Source organism: Heteronotia binoei, chromosome 1 (genome assembly GCF_032191835.1).
Source record: "Heteronotia binoei isolate CCM8104 ecotype False Entrance Well chromosome 1, APGP_CSIRO_Hbin_v1, whole genome shotgun sequence".
Taxonomy (NCBI): Eukaryota; Metazoa; Chordata; class Lepidosauria; order Squamata; family Gekkonidae; genus Heteronotia; species Heteronotia binoei.
This window is the reverse complement of record NC_083223.1, coordinates 164,017,678-164,038,606: the sequence shown is the minus strand read 5'-3', so window position 1 is coordinate 164,038,606 and position 20,929 is coordinate 164,017,678. Positions and strand designations below refer to the sequence as shown.

Sequence of the window (20,929 nt, the reverse complement as noted above, 5' to 3'; positions counted from 1 at the left end):
CTCCCCCCTTCAAAAGGAGCTGTCTGGGCAACAGCCACCCGTGTGCTTTTTCCTGCGTTCCCAATCGGAATACAGGAAGAAGCATGTGGGTGGTCGCTGCCCAACCAGCTCCCTCTGAAGAGGCAGAGGGCTGGGCGAGGGCTGGTTAGGTGGGTAGCCTGCCCATCGTCAAGCCCTCTCCCCCCCTTCAGAAGGAGCTGGTAAAAGCAGTGGCTGCCTGTTAGCCTTTTCCTGTGTTTTGATTCGGAATGCAGGAAGAAGCGCACGGGCAGCCGCTGCCCAGCCACCCCTCCCCCAGCCCTCTGCCTCTTCAGAGGGAGCTGGCTGGGCAGCAGCCACCTGCATGCTTTTTCCTGCATTCCGAATTGAAATGCAAGAAGAAGTACTCAGGCGGCTGCTGTCCAGCCAGCTTTCTCTGAAGTGAGCTCCCTTGGTGTGAGCGGGGATGGGGAGGGGGCACCTGCCCCCGTGGCAAGGTGGCACCCCAGGCAGTCACCTAACTCACCGACTCCCATGCGCCGGCCCTGCCAATAAACCCTAAACATTAGAGAATACATCACAGCTCCCCGTAGGGTAGAATGACTCAATGGACTAAATGACTCAACAGTATTTACATAAATTAGACTCTTAGCAGGCTGTTACTTCTCCAGCATGAGGCTTTTTATTTCTTTTGGCTACCGGTATAGTCTTCATGCCTTCTTCCTTGATGATATCTCTGGTTTCAACCCATAGTTCATCCAGTTTCAGTTTTGGGGTAATAGACTTGCCAGTCCCTAAGTCCTAGTGGGGGATTCCTCAGTTTTGCAGGCTCCTCCCCAGCACCTGCCAGGAAAAGCCCGACCATAACAGCCACCATGTGCCTTTCCACCTTGGAAGAAGCTTGGAAACTCCTGTTTTGAAAGGTGTTTGTGCTAGAGAAAACTGTATGGGAGCAGTACTAGCAGGCAGAGTGACATGGGTCTTTCTTGTGAGTCTGTGAAGCTGTGAGAAAGAAAGGAGCCCAGTTCCTCCATTTGTTTTGCATTCATTTTAGAAGTCATTTGCACAGTAAAATAGATAGCAAAGAGTAAACTAGAACTTTTTGTTTCCTATAGTCTGAAGAACTTGGTTGAATTACAGCAGATGGTTACATTCAACAACTCATGAGTTGCAAAACTTTTTGTTTTGTCTGCTTTGTGTGTGTGTGTTCAGTTCATTTAGTGGAAGTGCAGATAGTGGGAACAAGGAAATGATGACTGTATTCATGAGAACTGCACTGCTGTATTTTAGGGAATGGGAAGTCTCCTTTATTTTAGGGAATGGGAAAGTCTCCTGGCTCTACTTCCAAAGTCCCCAGGTATTTTTTGAGTTGGACCTGGGAACCCTAGGGGTAAACTTGAACAATGGTTAATTTGATAGGCTTTCTGTGAAGTCTATTGATATTATTTAGTCAAACTTTGCATTATAGCTCCTGATTGCTCATGCTATATCTTGCTGCACTATTAAAGCAACTCCATTTCTTCCGTGCTTGGCATTTCCAGAGTAAAACACTGTATTTTTATGGCTGAAAATTTCATAATCCAGTCCCCTTTAGTTCACTCATTCCCAGGATTGCAATGTTTAAATCAGAGGTGTTGAACTTGTTACAAGGGCTGGATTTGACATAAATATCACTTTGTTGGGCTGGACCATGTATACCATAAAATGAAATGTGAGGTACTGGAGATATAAACTTTATAAAGGTGATGTTGAATGGCAACAGCAGGTGAATGACAATAGCAGGCTTGATTGGATTGGATTAAGTGTGATATACAGAGGGCTAGTAGGTGGGAAGATACTAGTGTTGGTAATGAGACAGAAAACCTAGGTCTCAATTCAATCCCAGAGGATTCAGTCCAGGAGGATCCAAAGAATAAGTGGTCACAAGCAGGGCTTTTTTGAGCCAAAACGCACCGGAATGCAGTTCCAGCTGACCTTGGCAGCATTCCAGCTGTCTTCACTAGTGTTCCAGCTCTGTCCTGGCTCCTGTCGGGGGCAAGCTAAGCTCACAGGGCAGCATCCCAGTGCCTGGGTCATCTGCTGCATTGGTGGGGCCCAGCTGCACTCAAGCAGAGGCCACCTGCACCCAGAGTCACCTGCCACCTTCGGGGGGCCCAGATGAGTGGCTGCCTCCCAGCACCCAGATCATATGCAGCATACTGGGGGTTCCTTCCTTCCTTCCTTCCTTCCTTCCTTCCTTCCTTCCTTCCTTCCTTCCTTCCTTCCTTTCCCCCCTTCTTTCAATTTCTTTTCTGCTCGTTTCATTTCTCCCTCTCTTTCCCCCCCTCTTCTTTCCATTTCTTTCATTCAATTTCTTTCCCCTCCTGGTTCCATTTCTCCTCTTTTTACATTTCTCCTCTTTCTATTTACCATTATGGTATGGTATTGAGTTGATTCCTACAGCATCACAGAAGGTTGTGATGACACTTCAGAGTCTTCACTGGGACATGATATCACAGCATCAGCACCATTATCCCTCCCCCATTTTTTCTCCCTCTGCTTACTGGATTGAGTGTAGACAATGGAGGGTGGGGTGGTTGTTCTCCTTAGGTAGAGGAAAGTGGGTTGTAAAAAAACAGTTCTTCTTCCACATGCCCATTTGTTTTTTTCACATACATTATTATTTATCAGCATTATTTTTTAAAGTGGAATGCCAAACCAACTATAGTTTTTGAGGGGTTTGTACATGCAACTGCTTGATAGTAAAAAGCATTTAACTTGCAGTACTGTGATACCACCAGGGCTTTTTTTGAGCAGGAATGCACAGGAACACAGTTCCAGCTGGCCTGGTGTCAGGGGTGTGGCCTAATATGCAAATGAGTTCCTGCTGGGCTTTTTCTACAAAAAAGCCCTGGATACCACTAATCTGATTTGGCACCAGAGATAAGAAAGTTGTACATCTGCAAGATCAAGGAGATGTTGGCTTCTTATGAAGAAACATTTCTCTGTTCCACTTACAAAACAAACAAGAGATTGTGCATTTCTGTGATGGAGTTTTTTTTTTAAAAAATGGCGAAATGGTATGACATATTGAGGCAGTATTGTGGAAATGACTGGGATTAGCCTTGCTTATGTTTTCTACAGTTTTTAAAAAATGCTACATGAACTACTGTTTAGTAACAACAAAAAAAGCATATCAGGGGAAACCTTAAAAACTTCCAAAATGATGTGGGCATGATGGGTGAGGGTCATTTTAGCTTTTATTGTCCATAAAAGCAGTCCTCAAATTCAGCAGGAGCTCACAGGAGCGCAACTCCTGAACCTTTCTGATGGTTCTGTAAGCCAAAATGCCCTCAAAACCGAGGTTGGGGAATTGACAGGTGGGCACTTGACTTTAAAAGGAACAAGAGTCTATATATACAGGCTCCATGTCCAGAAACTATTGCTCAAATATGCCAGGGACACTAATTAAGTAAAAACAATTAAAATTTATTCCAGAAAAATATAGATCACACACACAAGATCAAAATACTCATAAAATCATACATACAGTCCTAAGAAAATTAGATAGAGATATAGAGAAACACATGGGTAGACGAACAGGGTGATATTTACCGATCGTGGTCCTCAAGGAAGGCTCCAATGGCGACGAGCGAGGAAGTGGGAGAGGGGACCCGAAACTTGGCCTTAGAATCGGGGATGGATCTAGACAGTGGAATTGGGATACTGCTAGAAGCATACCTGTGGGTAGCTAGTCCACAGGTTATAAGGACTATCTTGAGCCCTTAGGGGATGGGGATCAGCTGATGCATGACCTCACAAAAAGGGGAGGCTTCACAGTGACCATAAGGGCTGGACTACTTTGATAGCCAATAGCAAGTTAATTGGTGGCACCTAATTGGGTGCCCGTAACTGACCAATGAACAGGCTTGGGTCCTGGTTACCTGAGTGAACTTTCAGGTTGAAATGGATCAGGGTGGGGATGCTCCAAGGTGACAGTCCAGAGAAGAATGGGGAAAATCACTGGGGTGGAGGATCATGGGAGTGGTTTGAACTAGGCCAAGGTGATGACAATAGATGGCCAAATTGTTATCTAAGGTAACACCCAGTCGGTAAAAAGACACTTGGCTCCGGGTAAAGATGCTCTTCCACTTCTTCAATCTTCTATTGTCACCAGTGTTTTGTCCAAGGTTTCGCTGGACATTGAATTTCCCAACAGTGATCACCAGCATTCTATGTGATGTCCGGTGGCAGCCCTCTTTCCGTCAAGCATTGAAGGCCTGCTTGAACAATTCGCTGGACAAAGACAGTGGTGGTTGGACAGTTGTCCACTCCTGGGGTGGGTCGATTGCCTACTGTTACAGGTGACCAGATACAAAGTTGTAGATCTACTGGGAAATTAAAGACCAACACGTCTTCAGGTCCTGATGGGACACACTCCAGAGTTCTTAGGGAACTCAGATATGAGATAGTTGGTCTACTAGCCTACATATGTAACCTATTTGCATCCCTTTGAGGCAAAGGAATGTTATACTGACTGACCTGTAATTTCCTGGTTCCCCTCAGGATCCCTTTTTAAAAATTGGTATAATATTTGCTAATCTCCAGTATTTTGCTACATCATCTGAATTTAGTGATGTTGTTGTTTTGTTGTTGTTCAGTTGCACAGTCGAGTCCAAACTCTTTGTGACCCCATAGACAAAGTCACACCAGGCCCTCCTGTCTTCCACCATCCTCTGAAGTCTGCTCAAATCCATGTTTGTTACATCAATAACACTGTCCCACACCTTGGCAAATAGAAGTGGAAGACATGGAAGCAGTGACAGACTTCACATTTCTGGGATCCAAGATCACTGTAGATGGTAATTGTAGCCATCAAATTAAAAGACATTTGCTCCTTGGGAGGACAGCTATGGTGAATCTGGGCAATATAATAAAAAGTAGAGATATCACCCTGCCAACAAAAGTCCGTATAGTCAAAGTGATGGTATTCCCAGTAGTTATGTATGACTGTGAGAGCTGGACCATAAAGACGGCTGAGCGCAGAAGAACAGATGCTTTTGAGAGGCTGCACCATAGATCCATACCCCATAGATCTACTAACTTATATATGTATGGAATTTAGTGATAGGATACTTATATAAGTTAGTAGATCTATGGGGTATAGATCTATGGTGCAGCTTCATTTGGAAAATTGTGTACAATTCTGGTCACTGTATCTCAAAAAGGACACTGCAGAGCTGGAAAAAGTACAGAAGAGGTTGACAAATATGATTCAGAGGTTGAAGCTCCTTCCCTATGAGGAAAGGCTAAAGAGTCTGGGAGTTTTCATTTCAGAAAAGAGATGACTAAGAGGTGGATATGATAGAGGTTTATAAAATTATGCATGAGGTAGAGAGAGTTGACGAAGAGATAATTTTCTCCCTCTTCCAAAATATTAGAACTCAGGGCCATCCAATGAAGCTGATGGGCAGTAGGTTGAAGGCAGACAAAAGGAAATACTACTTCACACAAAGATTGATTAAAATGTGAAATTTGCTGCCAGAGGATGTAGTAATGGTCACAGGAATAGGTAGCTTTAAGCGTGGATTACACAGATTCAGAGAAAGTAAGTCTATCAATAGCTATTAGCCATGGCTTTTGAGGGGAACCTACACACTAAACCTCTAAATCCCAGAGCTGGGATGCAACATCAGGGGAAATTCTCCACCTCTATGCCCTGTTGTTGTTGGCCATACAGGGGAACTGTTTGGCCACTGTGTGAGACAGGATGCTTGACTAGATGGACTATTGGTGTGATCCAGCAGATTTCTTCTTATGTTCTTATTTCTCAGGAAACTCAGAATAGCAGATTTCTGTCCTACTCTGCACTCAAGCAGAAGCCCCTGCCAGGAGAAACTTCTGCTTCTAGTACTCTCACCAAAAGCTGAATGTGATCCACTTGAGCCCTGTGGTGGGGAAGGTGGTGCACAGAAGGCAATGGTGGGAAGGGGCTTATGGCACAGGGTCTCTCCTTTCCTTTTTGGTGGGCTGGGGACAAACCCATTTTCTGGGCAGCTTTTTCCTCCAAGACATCATGTGGACCTTCTCAGGTAGGCTGTTTCACAAGGTGGGGAGCAACCACAGAGAATGTGTGTGAATAGGAAGTTGCAGATCATACCTTTTTGGAAGGTGCCACCTTCTAATGATTTTGTTTTGATAAGTGGAGCTGTTGTAGCAGAGCAGAAGGGATGGCTCTGCAGAAATGTGGGTCCAAGACCATTAGGGGCTTTGTAGGTGATAACCAGAACATTGAACTGAACCTCATAACTGTGTCTGCAGAATCTGTAAGACTTTCAAGTACTGCCTAACACTTGATAGTAACACAAGGCAAGTCCCACATCAGCAACAATTGTCCGGAGGTATGGGCTGGGTTGCCATCAGTATGCTGATGACACCCAGCTCTATCTACTGATGGATGGCTGGTCTGGAATCATCCTTGCTGTCCCATTGTGCATTCCGTATGCTTTGGTCATAAATGTGCAAAATCAGTTTACATAAGTCTGCTGCTTTGCAGTCTAGTTGCTTTTTAAAAATAACCTATTCTTCATATTTCCTTGTGGTGTAATGCTGTTGTTTTGCACCCAGACTCTTCCTGTATATATTAGGCATCTAGCTGACTCTGAAGTTTCCAGAGGAGAAATGTGATACAGTCTTACAATGCCATTTGGCTTTGTACAGCTAACATGCTATCTCATAGCAAAAGCAGTGAATTGCATCCAAAGTTGTTTGGTATTAAAGTTATTTATTGTTCCTTAAATTTCTGAGTCACCTAATTGCTTTCATTTGTCCTGAGAAATATGTTTATATATTTGAAACTGACGCGCATTGCAAAGAAAAGAGATTCCCCCCCCCCCCCCTTGCCAGCACCTTGATGTACATTTTGCCTGCAACATAAGCCATTCTGTTTTATCAGTTACAGGCACTAGGGGTTTAGGAGAAGCCCATGATTGGAATAACAAGTATTGCAAGTCAGGAATCAGGTAGTGTGGAAGACCTTTGTATGTTACATAGTATAGTGCACATCTGCAAAATGCCTGTGGTTTATCTAGCCTCAAAATAAGCTTCAATGCTACATGTAAACACCTTTTGAATAAAGAGGGTTTTATTTTCTACTGCTTAGAGATTTAAAATGTATCTAAGACAGGAATCTTTTTACAAAAAAAGCTACGAGAACAGTTGGTTTCATGTTGCAAGCCCTCCTTTTCCCTTGCTGGGATTGGCTGATAATTTCCAAAGCTTCAAGGCTAGCATTTGACTGACTGAAATGTAAGCAGTAGTGATACATTTTCCACACACAAAACACTCCATTCGTCCAAACCTGCTGGTGTCTCCTGTAAGCAGTACTACAGCCACAGCTCCTTTGGCACTGCTTGCCTGTACAGGACCAGAATGGTAAGAAGCTCTTTGATTTTCTTAAAAATCAGATTAAGGGAAAATGTTGCTACTTGGAGATGAAAATGATGCATGAAACCTGCTGATGAAGTCAGCAGTGTAATATTTGGATCAGGCTGCAAGTGGCTAACAATAGGAGTGTCAATATTTTGCTAAAAACAAAAGACCAGATGGTGAGAAATATCATTGGTTCTGATAAAATCGTGCAGTTTAACAAAAGCCTTTTGGTTATGACTCCTGATTAAATAGAGAATCTTTGCTGTCAGTAAAGAGAGTTGTGTCCATGTTTTCATTAGCATAGTCAGGGGCAGATGTGCATTCAGATGTAAATAAAAGAGGTGCTCCAAGAATAGTGCAGATGTAGAATTGCTCAACAGCACTATATGGATCAAATGGCCATGTATTTGCTATCCTCCCCTTTTTTCTAAAGAATTAAGGCAAGATATCCCAAAAGCAGGAAAAAAAATACTGTTTTGGATACATGCATTAAAAATGTTCAAAACCTGAAATCAGTGTCTTTCACAATGCAGGAGATGTTAGCCTTCTTTGTTTTTGTTTTGTTTAAATTAAAGCATCACATTGTTGAGATGTTAAATAATTACTAATGGCAGGAGAAGGAAGGCTGCACAGCCTTTATTGTTAGCATTTGGATTCATCTTGGGTGGAAAAAGAATAGGCAGTATTTCTCAACTAAACATACAAGTCAGTGTTTGAGAACTAAACCCTTCATTTTAACCATTTATCTGAATAAAAGGTTAAAATGATAATGGAAATAATGAGTTCACCAAGGCAAAAGAGGGATAAACTTCTATTATGTGCCTTTTTGACTGCTAATGAGTGAAGTATTGTAATTTACATTAAAGAAGAAATTACATGACTTATTTTTAAAAATCTGAGCAAGTTGTGTTATATAGCCCACAGACAACAAGTCTTTTAAAGAATTTTTTGATTCTGACAAGCTTTTAATTTTTAATTTGGAGCAAAAAAAAAAAGATAGAATACAAACACACACACACTTCCAAATGTGTTTTCAACAGATACCGGAAATGTGATGCCCCTTCTCATATCCTGCCTTAGCTTATACATGACAAGGTATGACTGAGTTCAAGAATCATACTTGTAGTATGTAGCACAAGCAGAGAAATCAGTGACAGACTTAAAAGGTTGCTGATGTTCCAACATGCTGTTTTGTTAGAACTTAAGTTTTTTAAATTGTTGATTCAGAGTGAGGAATGAATATGGAGAGTGTTTTATACTTAAGGCTTCATGTTTCCAGTTCCACAACAGAATTTTACATGGTGAAGATTGGCTACTTATAAACATGTTACTCTTCCTGAGTGTTGTACTTGATTGTTGTTCTAAATAAACAGCTAAACTCCTACAAAGTAAGTTAAATAAAATACATATTGATTTGGATGCAGAATTAATTTTGATGCTATGCAAAAAGTAAGGTGTGACTCTCAGAGGTAAATCAAAGGAAGAGAAATTCATGGCATGGACAACATTTAAAGGAGCAATGCTTACAGGATCAATTTTGGCAGTAAAATTAATATGATATACCATGCCAGTAAATCAGGGCCACCTGCGTACAGTATCAACCCTGTCAATGTGTACAATAAAAGGAAAACATGTGGACATGAAATCATCAGAATCCAAATGATTTTTTTACACATGTGTCATAAGAGATAAGAAATTATGCATAATGAGGAAATCCCAAAGTATTTCAAATCGTTAAATTCTATGAAAAATGTTTTACTATGCTATGACTGTTCACAGCAAAAACAAAATAAGTTGGAGCCTGCTGCAGTGAAGAGAAATTCCCTTCCTCTTCCACTAGGAGCGAGCTTGCTCTGCTGAGCTAGCTTGGTTAGCAGAAGGGGGTGATTTTGTCAGATCCCCCCTTCCTCATTGCAGGCCACCTGTGCCATACAGCCTAAGGTCCATTAAGTTCTTCTTTCTGTGTTCAGCTTTAGAATGGTCACAAGGAAGTGCTGGAGGAAGAGGAAGATGGAAAAGCTCTGCTTCCTCATGCTCCTGATTTATAGGATCCAGCCCTATGGATGATGTAATCTTGCAAATTACTGTATGAGCATCACAGAGGAAAAAATGGTTACATTTTATTATATAATATAGATACAATTTTCTGAAAAAGAAATGAAGAGGAGGTTTTTATAGCCTGCTTTTCTCTGCCTGAAGGTGTCTCAAAGCAGCTTACAATCACCTTCTCTTCCTCTCCCCACAACAGGCACCTTTGAGGTAGATGGGGCTGAGAGAGTTCTGAGAGAAGAACTGTGACCGGCCCAAGGTTACCCAGCAGGCTTCATGTGGAGGAGTGGGGAATCAAACCCATTTCTCCAGAATAGAGTCTGCCATGCTTAACTATACCATGTTGGCTCTCTTTCTTGTACCTTAAGCAGATTTAAATGTCTATGGCTGTCCAGCAAGAGATGAATTTAGGGGATGGATTGCCTTCTGGTTAGAATTACAGTATGTGCGGAAAGCCTATGAAATTGTCCCTGCTCTCATGGCTGCAGTACTCACATACTGTCTTGTGTGAGAGTCAGCATGGTGTAGTGGTTAAGAGTGGTGGACTGTAATCTGGAGGACCAGATTTGATTCCCTGCTTCTCCACATGGAGCCTGCTGGGTGACCCTGAGCCAGTCACAGTTCTCTCTGAACTCTCTCAGCTCCACATATCTCACAAGGTTCCTGGTGTGGGAAGAGGAAGGGAAAGCAATTGCAAGCCACTTTGAGACTCCTTAGGGTAGAGAAAAGCAGGGTATAAAAACCAACTCCTTTTCTTCTAGTCCTATGGGACTGTATCATGTGGTGGTACATGTAACAGGGGCCTATGGTTCAGCTTGCGTTGGAAGTCTTAAGCTATTTGAGTGAGATTTAGGTGGCTCAGTTTTTAAATGGGCTTTTAAAAATAAATATTAATTTTCCTGAGTTTTTAAAAGCTTAATTGGATGTTTACTGTCCCTTTCAGTATTCAGGTTACAATGCCATAAATAAAATATCTATCTATCTATCTATCTATCTATCTATCTATCTATCTATCTATCTATCTATCTATCTATCTATCTATCTATCTATCTATCATCTCTTTTTTATTCAGAATTTATTCTTGGCAGGGGTGGAATTCTAGCAGGAGCTCCTTTGAATATTAGGCTACACCCCCTGATGTAGCCAATCCTCCATGAGCTTACAAAAAAGAGCCTTGTAAGCTTTTTGAGAATTGATTACATCAGGGGGTGTGGCCTGATATCCAAAGAGTTCCGGCCAGAATTCCACCCCTAATTCTTGGTAAAATAGTTGTGTTGAAAATGGTACAGCTATCATATATTAAGTTTCATAAGTAACTTACATCATAGCAGTTATTTATGTTTATTTATTGTCTGTCTTTCTCACTGAGACTCAATGCTCATTAAGATAGGAGAAACTCTTCTTTTTTCTTCCTTATATTTTGTGTTATAATGAGTTATAAAAAGTTGCCTTATAAAGCAGTCCAGCATAATAAGCTGTAGTACTTCGGACCCTTGCCCCTCCTGGCTTATTAAATCTTGCCAGAGGGAGCTTAGGTATCCTATACGGGATATCATAAATAGATCCCTGATGGAAGGGCAATTTCCAACACCTCTTAAGGACATATGAACATATGAAGCTGCCTTATACTGAATCAGACCCTTGGTCCATCAAAGTCAGTATTGTCTTCTCAGACTGGCAGCGGCTCTCCAGGGTCTCAAGCTGAGGCTTTTCACAGCTATTTGCCTGGACCCTTTTTTGGAGATGCCAGGGATTGAACCTGGGACCTTCTGCTTCCTAAGCAGATGCTCTACCACTGAGCCACCGTCCCTCCCCCTCTTAAAAAAACCAACACTGGATCCGGCCGAATTGGCACACTATCGGCCGGTCTCGAATTTACCCTTTTTGGGTAAACTCATTGAGAGGGCAGTGGCGCTGCAATTACAGAGTTTCCTGGAGGATGCTTCCGTCCTTGACTCCCATCAGTCTGGCTTCCGCCCGGGTCATGGAACGGAGACAGTGCTAGTCGCCCTGGTGGATGATCTCCAGCGGCATCTGGATCGAGGCGGCTCGGCGGTACTGATGTTGTTAGACCTGTCGGCAGCGTTCGATACGGTCGACCATCGGTTGCTGACTTGCCGTCTCACCGACGTGGGGATTCAGGGGTTGGCTTTACAATGGCTTACCTCTTTCCTCAAAGGTCGGGGACAAAGAGTGGCGATTGGGGGTGAATTGTCCCAGAGGTACCCGTTGGATTGCGGGGTTCCTCAGGGAGCAGTTCTATCCCCGATGTTGTTTAACATCTATATGCGCCCTCTTACCCAGATTGCCCGGAGATATGGGCTGGGCTGCCACCAGTACGCTGATAACACCCAGCTCTATCTACTTATGGACGGCTGGCCTGCCTGTGTCCCAGAAAACCTGGACCTGGTATTGCAGGCCGTGTCTAGATGGCTCAGGCTGAGTGGGCTGAAGCTAAATCCGACGAAGACAGAGGTCCTTTGCCTGGGTCGCTGTGGTCCGGGGAGGGAGATTCCCTTACCGGCCCTCGACGGTGTGCCTCTGTCAGCGGCGCACAGGGTTAGGAGCCTGGGGGTGCTACTGGAGCCTACCCTAACTATGGAGGCCCAGATAGCAGCCACTGCCAAGTCCGCATTCTTTCATCTTAGGCGGGCAAGGCAGCTGGCCCCTTTCCTGGAGGACGGCGACCTGGCAACAGTGATCCATGCAATGGTCACCTCGAGGCTGGACTACTGCAATGCCTTCTACATGGGGCTGCCCCTGTGTCGAACCCGGAAGTTGCAGCTAGTGCAGAATGCCGCTGCCCGGCTGTTGTTAGGGCTCCCTAGACAGGAGCACATTCAGCCGGGGCTTCGGGAACTGCACTGGCTGCTGATAACATACCGAGTTCGGTACAAGGTGCTGGTTATGACCTTTAAAGCCCTTTATGGTCTGGGACCTGCCTACCTTAGGGACCGTCTCTCCCCACATGTTCCCCAGAGAGTGCTGAGGTCGGGGTCTCAGAACCTCCTTGTAATCCCTGGGCCAAAGGAGGCCCGTCTGAAAGCGACCAGGGACAGGGCCTTCTCGATTGCAGCTCCCTGTTGGTGGAATCAGCTCCCGGGGGAGGTGAGGACCCTGCGGAACCTGGAGCAGTTCCGCAGGGCCTGTAAAACAACCCTCTTCCGGTTGGCATATAATTAATTGTGATCAGAATGCCGAATACTAAATCTCAAACATCAGATTACTGAATATTGGAAATTGAAGGACTGATTTAAGGAAAATGTAGCATAGTGTATACCGATGCGAGTTTTATGTATTTTTAGGTTTTTATGTTTTTATTGTATAATTTTAATCATATTTAAACCGATTTCTGTTAGCTTTTACTGTTGTAAGCTGCCCTGAGCCCACCTCGGTGGGGTAGGGCGGGATATAAATAGAATAAAATAAATAAATAAATAAATAAATACTTGTTCTCCAGGGTTCAATAAAAGAATGCTCTCTGAGAAAAAAAATGTGTATAGTTTGAAATTGAGTTCTGAAATGACATATCTTTCAAAGTAATAATTCTGTTGCATTGATTACTTCAATTTCAGATTCATTCTTTCTTACCTTTCCTAGTTTTCATACATGAATCAAGTTTGTGCTATGGTACTATGAGAATATAGAGTCACTATGGTAACCAACACTTACCTATTGTGCTGGGGCTCCTTTTAAGTCCATTCTTAGGGTACTAGAAAAAGAATAATAAAGTTGAGATTGGGGTCAATAAAAACAAGATTTAAGAATACATCTGTGGGTAGGAGTCAATTATCTTTGTAATTTAAATAAGTTGTTATCACAATTTGCCCTACAATGTATTTTAAACTACTTGCACAAAGTATTTAAGATGTGAATTGAATGGTATGATGGACTGCTCCTTTAAGAAGCTTAGAAGTGCTGTACAAACAACTGAAGGACTGTGAAGGGCTAATGACAGGCTGCTCCAAGGAATCTGAACTGGATTCTGAGGAGAATTGAGTCTGATTTCAGTCCTAGCTGAGAAGAGTCGAGTACTGACAGTTTTGGAATTTAGCCCTGACTGAGAGTAGTTTAACACAGGCAGTAGAACTGCAGGAAAGTTGGTAAGGAAATTTGGGAACTAGGCAGAGACTCCCATTCAGGCCAAAGAAAGGGGATAAATCAGGAGTGTCAAATTTGTTTGTTATGAGGGCCAGCTCTGACATTAATGAAATCTTGGGTTGGGCCATGTGTCATCATAATATGTAATGCCAGTTAGTGGAGATGTAAACTTTGACTGATTTCACACTAGGCTTGTTCTGGATGGAGAGCCATTTTGTCCCAGGTGCTTCTCTCCATTTTCACAAAAGCTGCTGTGGAGCTGCAAGTTGGCGTGCTGCTTTCCTGCAGCAAGCAAGATCCTCTTACAAGCGGTTTCTGCTTTCTGTGGGAAAGCAGTGTGCCAACTCGCAGTTCTGCAGCACCTTGTGCAAAGAATTTTTCAACAAATCAAGGTGGTTTCCATGGGAAGCCCTTTTGCCCTGAGTGGTATTTTTTTTAATGGCAGCTCTGGAAAAGCAGTTTTTTTGCAACCCTGAAGTGAATCCATTTTATGGCAAGGTGGTATGTTATTATCGTTTCATTAATGATGTGATGGCTGTGTATGAGGAAAAAGAGACTGTGGAGGAATGGATGACATGGTTGAATAGTGTACATGAATCTATTAAATTTGAAGGGGGTTGGGATAAGAATGAGGTTCAATTTCTGGATATGATGTTGTTCAGAACAAGACACAACACAATGGCAGGAAGTAATTTTAGGAAAGTGACGGATAGGATCGTGCCACCCTTTACATTTGAGAAATAATCTGCCATACAGTCAATTTTTAACACAAAAGGAATTTGACTGAGGATGATTTTAAAATGGAATGTGAGAATTTAAGTACTCAATTTAACAGTAGAGGTTATTCTGATCATGTGATAATGGCAGCCAAACAGTGAGTGGAGAAAGTTAAAAGAGAAGTGTTTTTGAAATACAAGAAGGTAGACAGATATGGAAGGTTATAACATGGGCTATGCAATTTTCTCCAGTAACTCAAATAATAAGCAAAATCATTTAAAAACATTGGTACTTAGTGCGTGATCTTCCAGAGTGCCAACAACCACCAACTACAGGGTATAAGAGAACGAGGAATTTAAAGGAGATGTAAGTTAGGGCTGACATAGTGAAAAAAACACTGCGGAGATGACATTTTAACGGGAAATTTTAAATGTGAATCTTGTCTTGTGTGTCAATTCTGCTTGCAGATAAAAGAATTTGATGGCCCACAGACTGGAATTAGAGTAGTATTGAGACATCGGGCTAACTGTTCTATGAAAAGAGCAATTTACGCAATAATCTGTCCTTGTACATTTGTCTACATAGGCAGTACAATGTGAATGGTAAAGATATGTGTCTTGGAACACAGGTCGAGACTTAGACATGGTGTGGCAGAGGCTCCACTAATGGAGCATTTTTCAAGGTTCCAACATGATCCAGAGTCAATAAGGTTCTTTGTTTTAGAAAGATTTATTTCCAAGGAGTGGAGTTCAGTGGATGTAGAGAAATTCCTCAGGTGTCAGGAAATGTGGATTTTCAAACTTAGGACTCTGGAACCTAATGGTCTTGAATAATGAACGGGACCTTCGATGCTTCCTGTAAAATTATTAATACATTTATGATCTATATGTGAGGTAGAAATGAGAGATGTGTGTAACTTTAACAGGTATTGGGACAAGTTAATTTAATGCACCTGGAGAACCATATTTCAAACAGCATCTCTTTGAATTATTTTAAGTGTAAGGATAAGCGGGAAGCATAGTGCTATGGAATAAGTGGAAAGTGCATTAAATTATTGAGAATAGAGGTAAGAATTCAAAAGGAGAATACGCTTGGATATGGGGTTCTTGGGTGCATGTAATTATAATGAAGTAATTTGATGTTTTATAACATGTTAACAGAAGTTGGAAAAAGCTGATGTGTGAAACAGGACATTTTTGCCTGTTGCTATACAGGTTGAGTGGAATAAAATTATTGGATGTCAATGGGATTAATATTATTGCCTTTGGTGGAATATCACTGGTTGAATACGATAAACGCTGGGATTGAAATTTATTCTTTTTGAGGTGATACCTGTGTGCTTGGGCACATTGAGAACATAAGTAAAACTTTATTATTGGCATTGAAGAGTCTTTGGTGTATTATTGGAAGAAATTGGCTGATGTCTTTAAGAGGTTGTTTATATGCAGAGCCTTTGGGTTTTCTCCCCAGTTTCACCTGGGAATTGGCAACCCTACTGGTAAGCTGTTTCTAAGAGAGGAGAGCCTGTTTGCCTGGAAGTGGTTGCTGGCCCCACCCGCTACTGTTGCTCTGGCTGTTGAGTCAGAAGTGGGTGAGAGCTTGAGCCTTTAAATTGCAAGGCTCCTCCTTGTCAAAGGCAGAAGTGGTTCAGTTTCATTAGAGGAAGGTGCTTGGAGCTGGGATAGAACTGTTGGTAAGGTGAGTGTTGATTTGTTTTTCTAAAACTGCTGGGGAGCATTACCTAGGGTTGCTGTGAGAGGGAACTGTGTGAGTGGTTAGTGCCTTCTGGAGAGTGGTTTCTGATTGCTTTTGTGTAGCTGTTGCTGAGAGAAGAGAGCCTGCTTGCCTGGGGGTGGTTGCTGGCCCCACCCTCTACTGTTGCTCTGGCTGATGAGTCAGAGGTGGGTGGGGGCTTGAGCCTTTAAATTGCAAGGCTCCTCCTTGCCAGAGGCATGAGCCAAACGGCTCTTGGCCTATGACTCTTAGCCTGGAGGTTCTATAGGAAGGTGGGTAGTTCCTCATGAGTGGTCTCAAGTGGCAGTTAGTAGTGGAATGTACAGGGGTCAAAATAAAGAGAATTTTGAAATGGATTGCAGAAGCATAGCTGGTGAGGGAGCTGATTCAGTGATGTGTAAAGACTGTGGGATGTTTGTATTTCTACCTGAGTAACAGCAATTACACTTGCAGCCAGTGTAAGTTAGTAACCCTGCTGGATGAGGAGATACGGGGACTGGAAACACGATTGTCCATACTGCGGTCTATAAAGGAAGGTGAGGATTTTCTTGCCAGAACCCATTCGTAAGACTTCCTGGTGCTGGGCGCAATGGGTAGACCTATTGCTCTGCAGGCCTCGGCTCTCCAATCAGCCATAGCTCCTGGGGCATTGGCACCGGCTCTCTGTCGGCACCTGGGGCAAGCTGATGAAACCTCTCCATCTGTTTATGAGATAGAGCGTCAGCCACCCTGTTACTCACCCCAGGAACATGCTTGGCTAAAAACAAAATGTTAAGCCGCAAACAGCGCAGAGTGAAGGCCCTTACCAATCTCATAACCCGGCCAGATTTGGATGAAAGGAAATTAATGACGTGGACCACCGCCATATTATCACACCAAAAATGGACAGTGTGATTGGCCATATCCTTCCCCCACAGCCAAACCGTGACTAAAATAGGAAAGAACTCGAGAAACGTAAGATCCTGGTTCATACCAACCTTTACCCAGGAGTCAGGCCAACTATCTGCGCACCAATGTCCATGGAAATAGACTCCAAAACCCAAGGAACCAGCAGCATCAGACATGACCTGAAGCTCAGCTTCGAGCCTCAAGTAGTCCCTCCAAAAAGAGACTCCATTAAAGGACTCCAAAAATTCCTGCCAAACCCTCAAATCATCCCTCATGCTGCAGGTGACCCTAGTTCTATGCTGGGGCAAGCGTAACCCTGCCATAGCATCGCACAGCCTTCTAAGAAAAGCCCTCCAAGAAGCAACCACTTTGCAAGCAAAGTTGAGGTGCCCAACTAGCTGCTTCAACTCCAACAAAGTAACCTTCCTTTTAAGAAGGAAGGTAGAAATCCTAGCCCTCAGCTCCACTATTTTCTGAAGAGGCATCCTAGACAACTGCGCAATAGTGTCAATCTCAATCCCCAAAAAGGTCAACCTCTGGGTTGGACCTTCAGTTTTCTCAGGTGCTAAAGGAAGCTCCAAGCTCCACCGCCAGCTCCACCCAAGCTCCACCCAAGCTCCACCGCCAGCTCAACAAAGCCAGACAGCAACTGCCCACAACGCCCAGTCCCCTCGGGACCCACAAAAAGGTAGTCATCCAAATAATGAACGACATCCTGCAAACCCACTTTCTCCCGCACAGCCCATTCCAAAAATGTGCTGAAACGCTCAAAAGCCGAACATGACACAGAGCAGCCCATTGGCAATGCTCTATCCATGTAAAATTGACCCTCAAAAGAAAACCCTAGAAGTTCAAAATCATCAGGATGGACAGGTAAAAGGCGAAATGCAGACTTAATGTCGCATTTTGCCAATTCTGCCCCCACCCCGCAACGCCTCACCACGGCAATAGCTTGGTCAAAGCTGGTGTACCTAATAGAGCATAAGTGCTCCGGGATCCCATCATTCACAGACTTCCCCTTAGGAAAAGACAAATGGGGAATCAAACGAAATTCACCAGGCGCCTTTTTAAGCACCACACCCAAAGGTGAGACTCTAAGAGTACTCACTGGAGGATGGAGTCCTATGAAGAAAGGTTGAAGGAGCTGGGCATGTTTAGACTGGAGAGGAGGCAGCTGATCACCATCTTCAAGTACTTGAAGGGCTGTCATATAGAGGATGGTGTGGAATTTTTTTCTGTGGCCCCAGAAGGTGGGACTAGAACCAATGGGTTGAAATTAAAACAAAAGAGTTTCCGGCTCAACATTAGGAAGAACTTCCTCAGTGGAACAGGCTTCCTCAGGAGGTGGTGGGTTCTCCTTCCTTGGAGGTTTTTATACAGAGGCTACATGGCCATCTGATAGCAATGAGGATTCTGTGAATTTAGGGGGAGGTATTTGTGAATGTCCTGCATTGTTCAGGGGGTTGGACTAGATGACCCTGGAGATCCCTTCCAACTCTGTGATTCTATGGATTCTGATTGGTTGCTGCTGCAACCATTGCACATACCTCTAGTTTTAGGTATTGTAAGCAGGGCTTTTTTTTAGCAGTAAGGCACAGGAATGCAGTTCCGGCCGGCTTGATGTCAGAGGGTGTGGCCTAATATGCAAATGAGTTCCTACTGGGCATTTTCAATAGAAAAACTCTGCGCAGAACAATGGTGATGTCAGGGGGTGTGGCCTAATATGCAAATGAGTTCCTGCTGGGGTTTCTTGTATTAAAAAGTTCTGATTGTAAGTCACAGCTGACGTGGAAGTGCTATGTACAGCATGTGGGTGGCCACCACAGGTACACAGGCTAGGGCTGCCTAGTTGATGCTATGGCTTCTTTCTTTTGTTTTCTCTCTCTTGCCCTCTGTAGATCAAACACCTCTCCATGAGCACTCTCCAACAGTGCTGACAAACAGTATATAATCTCCTGGGTGAGTGGACACATGGAAATTGTTGAGCTATATTGATGACCTAGATTTAAAGCTGGTTGGTTTTCACTGTTCTGAAAATATGATCTACTAAAGTTAGATGCCAGAACAGGAAAGCTTTACTGTTTTTGCAGGGTGGCCAACGGTAGCTCTCCAGATATTTTTTGCCCACAATTCTCATCAGCTCCAGCCAGCATGGCCAATGGCTGGGGCTGATGGGAGTTGTAGGCAAAAAACATCTGGAGAACTACCGTTGGCCACCCCTGCCATATTGTAAGTGATTACTGCTTTAAAGATTGTCCCGAAACTCAGAAAAAAAACGCACCTTTCATATAATATACAGATTATCACTGGGATACATGTATTCTGTTGTTGTTATTGTTGTTAGATACATGAATGTTCTGGAATGTTTAGGAGCACTGAATTGGGGATGTGTGCACAATAGGGATGTCTGTTATTTACCCACACTTTTTAACCCTTGGAAAGAGTTATCTCAGATAGTAAGAAAAGCATCCCCTTCCTGAGCTAGCTCTCCCTTGAACAGAAATTACACTGATCCCATCCAGGGCCTACTATATGCAAGTTCTCAAGGCTCCCTCCCATTGATCTGTGGTGAAACTCTTCAAAAAATTGCATACAAATTGTTCTGTAATTGCCTTGTAATTTAAAAAGTCAAAGATAATGGCACTGGTCACTGCTTGAGACAGGATATGCAGCTTAAAGAAATGCCAGTCAAACTCATTCCAGTTCATGTTCCTAAAATAAAGTAGAAGGGTGATTAAAGGTTACAAAGATTGTGAACAGATCCTATATGGAATGAGCCTAACTGTAAAACTATTTATGGCAACTGCAACTGCACAGACTTATCTTATTGTAAGCTAATGGAATATTTGAATTTTCAAAGGTTCACTTTCTTGCTCCAAAAGGGTGCTTTTACTGTAATCTATTTCAAGGCCGGGGGTGGGAGGGGATGCAAACTAATATTTAGGTTGGGTGAAGATAATTAAACCATATTAGAATTGATAATGAGTAAATAAACTATTCTGTAAGTTATTATTCAAAAAACCTTTGTTAAAGAATTGTGCAGCTGTTGGCACTGAAAGTTGGGAGAAGAGAGTCAAGCCATGAGCTAAGATCATATATATTTTTTTCTATAGATATTACACATGACAATTTTCATCTAGAAATATTACTTCTAAGGAAAAAGAGAGAGTTGTTTTTTCTGTGAGTTGACCTGTACGTACATAAGATATATCACTATTGTTATATATGGTAGGATACATACACAGTTTATATGAAATTTTCTATATGGAAATGAATAGGTATAAGGAATCTTTCAGTATATTGAGGTTACCTTATATAATTATTTTTATATAATTGTGCATTTTAGCAAGAATAGTGCTGATTTTAGATCACCATTGTGACGTTACAGTAATTCAATATTCTTGTAGTTTTATGCATTGTGTCTTCATAAATATGGTACAAGATTAACATCTTTTCATCTCCTAGTGAAGTCAATCAGGAAACATCTGTTGAGTTCACTGAGATCCATAGTCCCTGGAATTCCTGTCTAACGTGCACCTTTTACTATACTGGCTAAAGTGAATGGATATGAATATGAGACACTGGCATTCTGAAATTTTCCTTACGTTAAATGTGTTTGATTTTGACTTGAAGTCTTTCTCATCCCCCCCACCCTTCCTTTCTCTTTTGCACGGAATGACATATTTGATTGCCTTTGCATCTATTTTATCCACAACCACCATGTAAAATAAAAAATGAGTCAAATAATTTTGTTTATTTATTTATTTTTATTTTATCCAATTTATATCCCGCCCTCCCTTAAAGGGCTCAAGGCAGCCAGCAACAGTTACACTTTAATAACACCTTAAAGACTAACAAAATCTGCTTCAACACACTTAATCCAGTTTTTTATGAGCACACTTAATCCAGTTACGAAGTACATGTCCATAGCACGTATATTTATAACTGAAGTCAACAAGCAACAGAAAAGTATTACAAAGAGAGGCTAGTGGCATAAAGTGCCATGTAGACGCAGCTGATTTATGGTGACTCAGTAGAGTTTTCTAGGCAA

General features: G+C 42.6%; 1 protein-coding gene and 1 non-coding gene across 5 annotated transcripts in view; one reads left to right on the top strand and one right to left on the bottom strand.

Moving 5' to 3' along the window:
• PLD5 (phospholipase D family member 5) overlaps positions 1 to 20,929 on the top strand; it is a 210,660-nt gene that overhangs the window by 48,774 nt on the left and 140,957 nt on the right. For 2 of the 4 annotated variants that reach the window (XM_060259192.1, XM_060259200.1), the window contains exon 1: positions 7,290 to 7,392. The exons of the other annotated variants lie outside the window; for them this stretch is intronic. In XM_060259192.1, coding sequence (XP_060115175.1) covers positions 7,390 to 7,392 — 3 coding nt within the window. In that variant the 5' untranslated portion in view covers positions 7,290 to 7,389. Of the gene's footprint in view, positions 1 to 7,289; positions 7,393 to 20,929 lie in introns of those variants that run through there. 4 annotated transcript variants of the gene reach the window in all.
• On the bottom strand, positions 11,177 to 11,243 carry TRNAP-AGG (transfer RNA proline (anticodon AGG)). The gene has a single exon. It is a non-coding gene; the product is annotated as a tRNA-Pro (tRNA).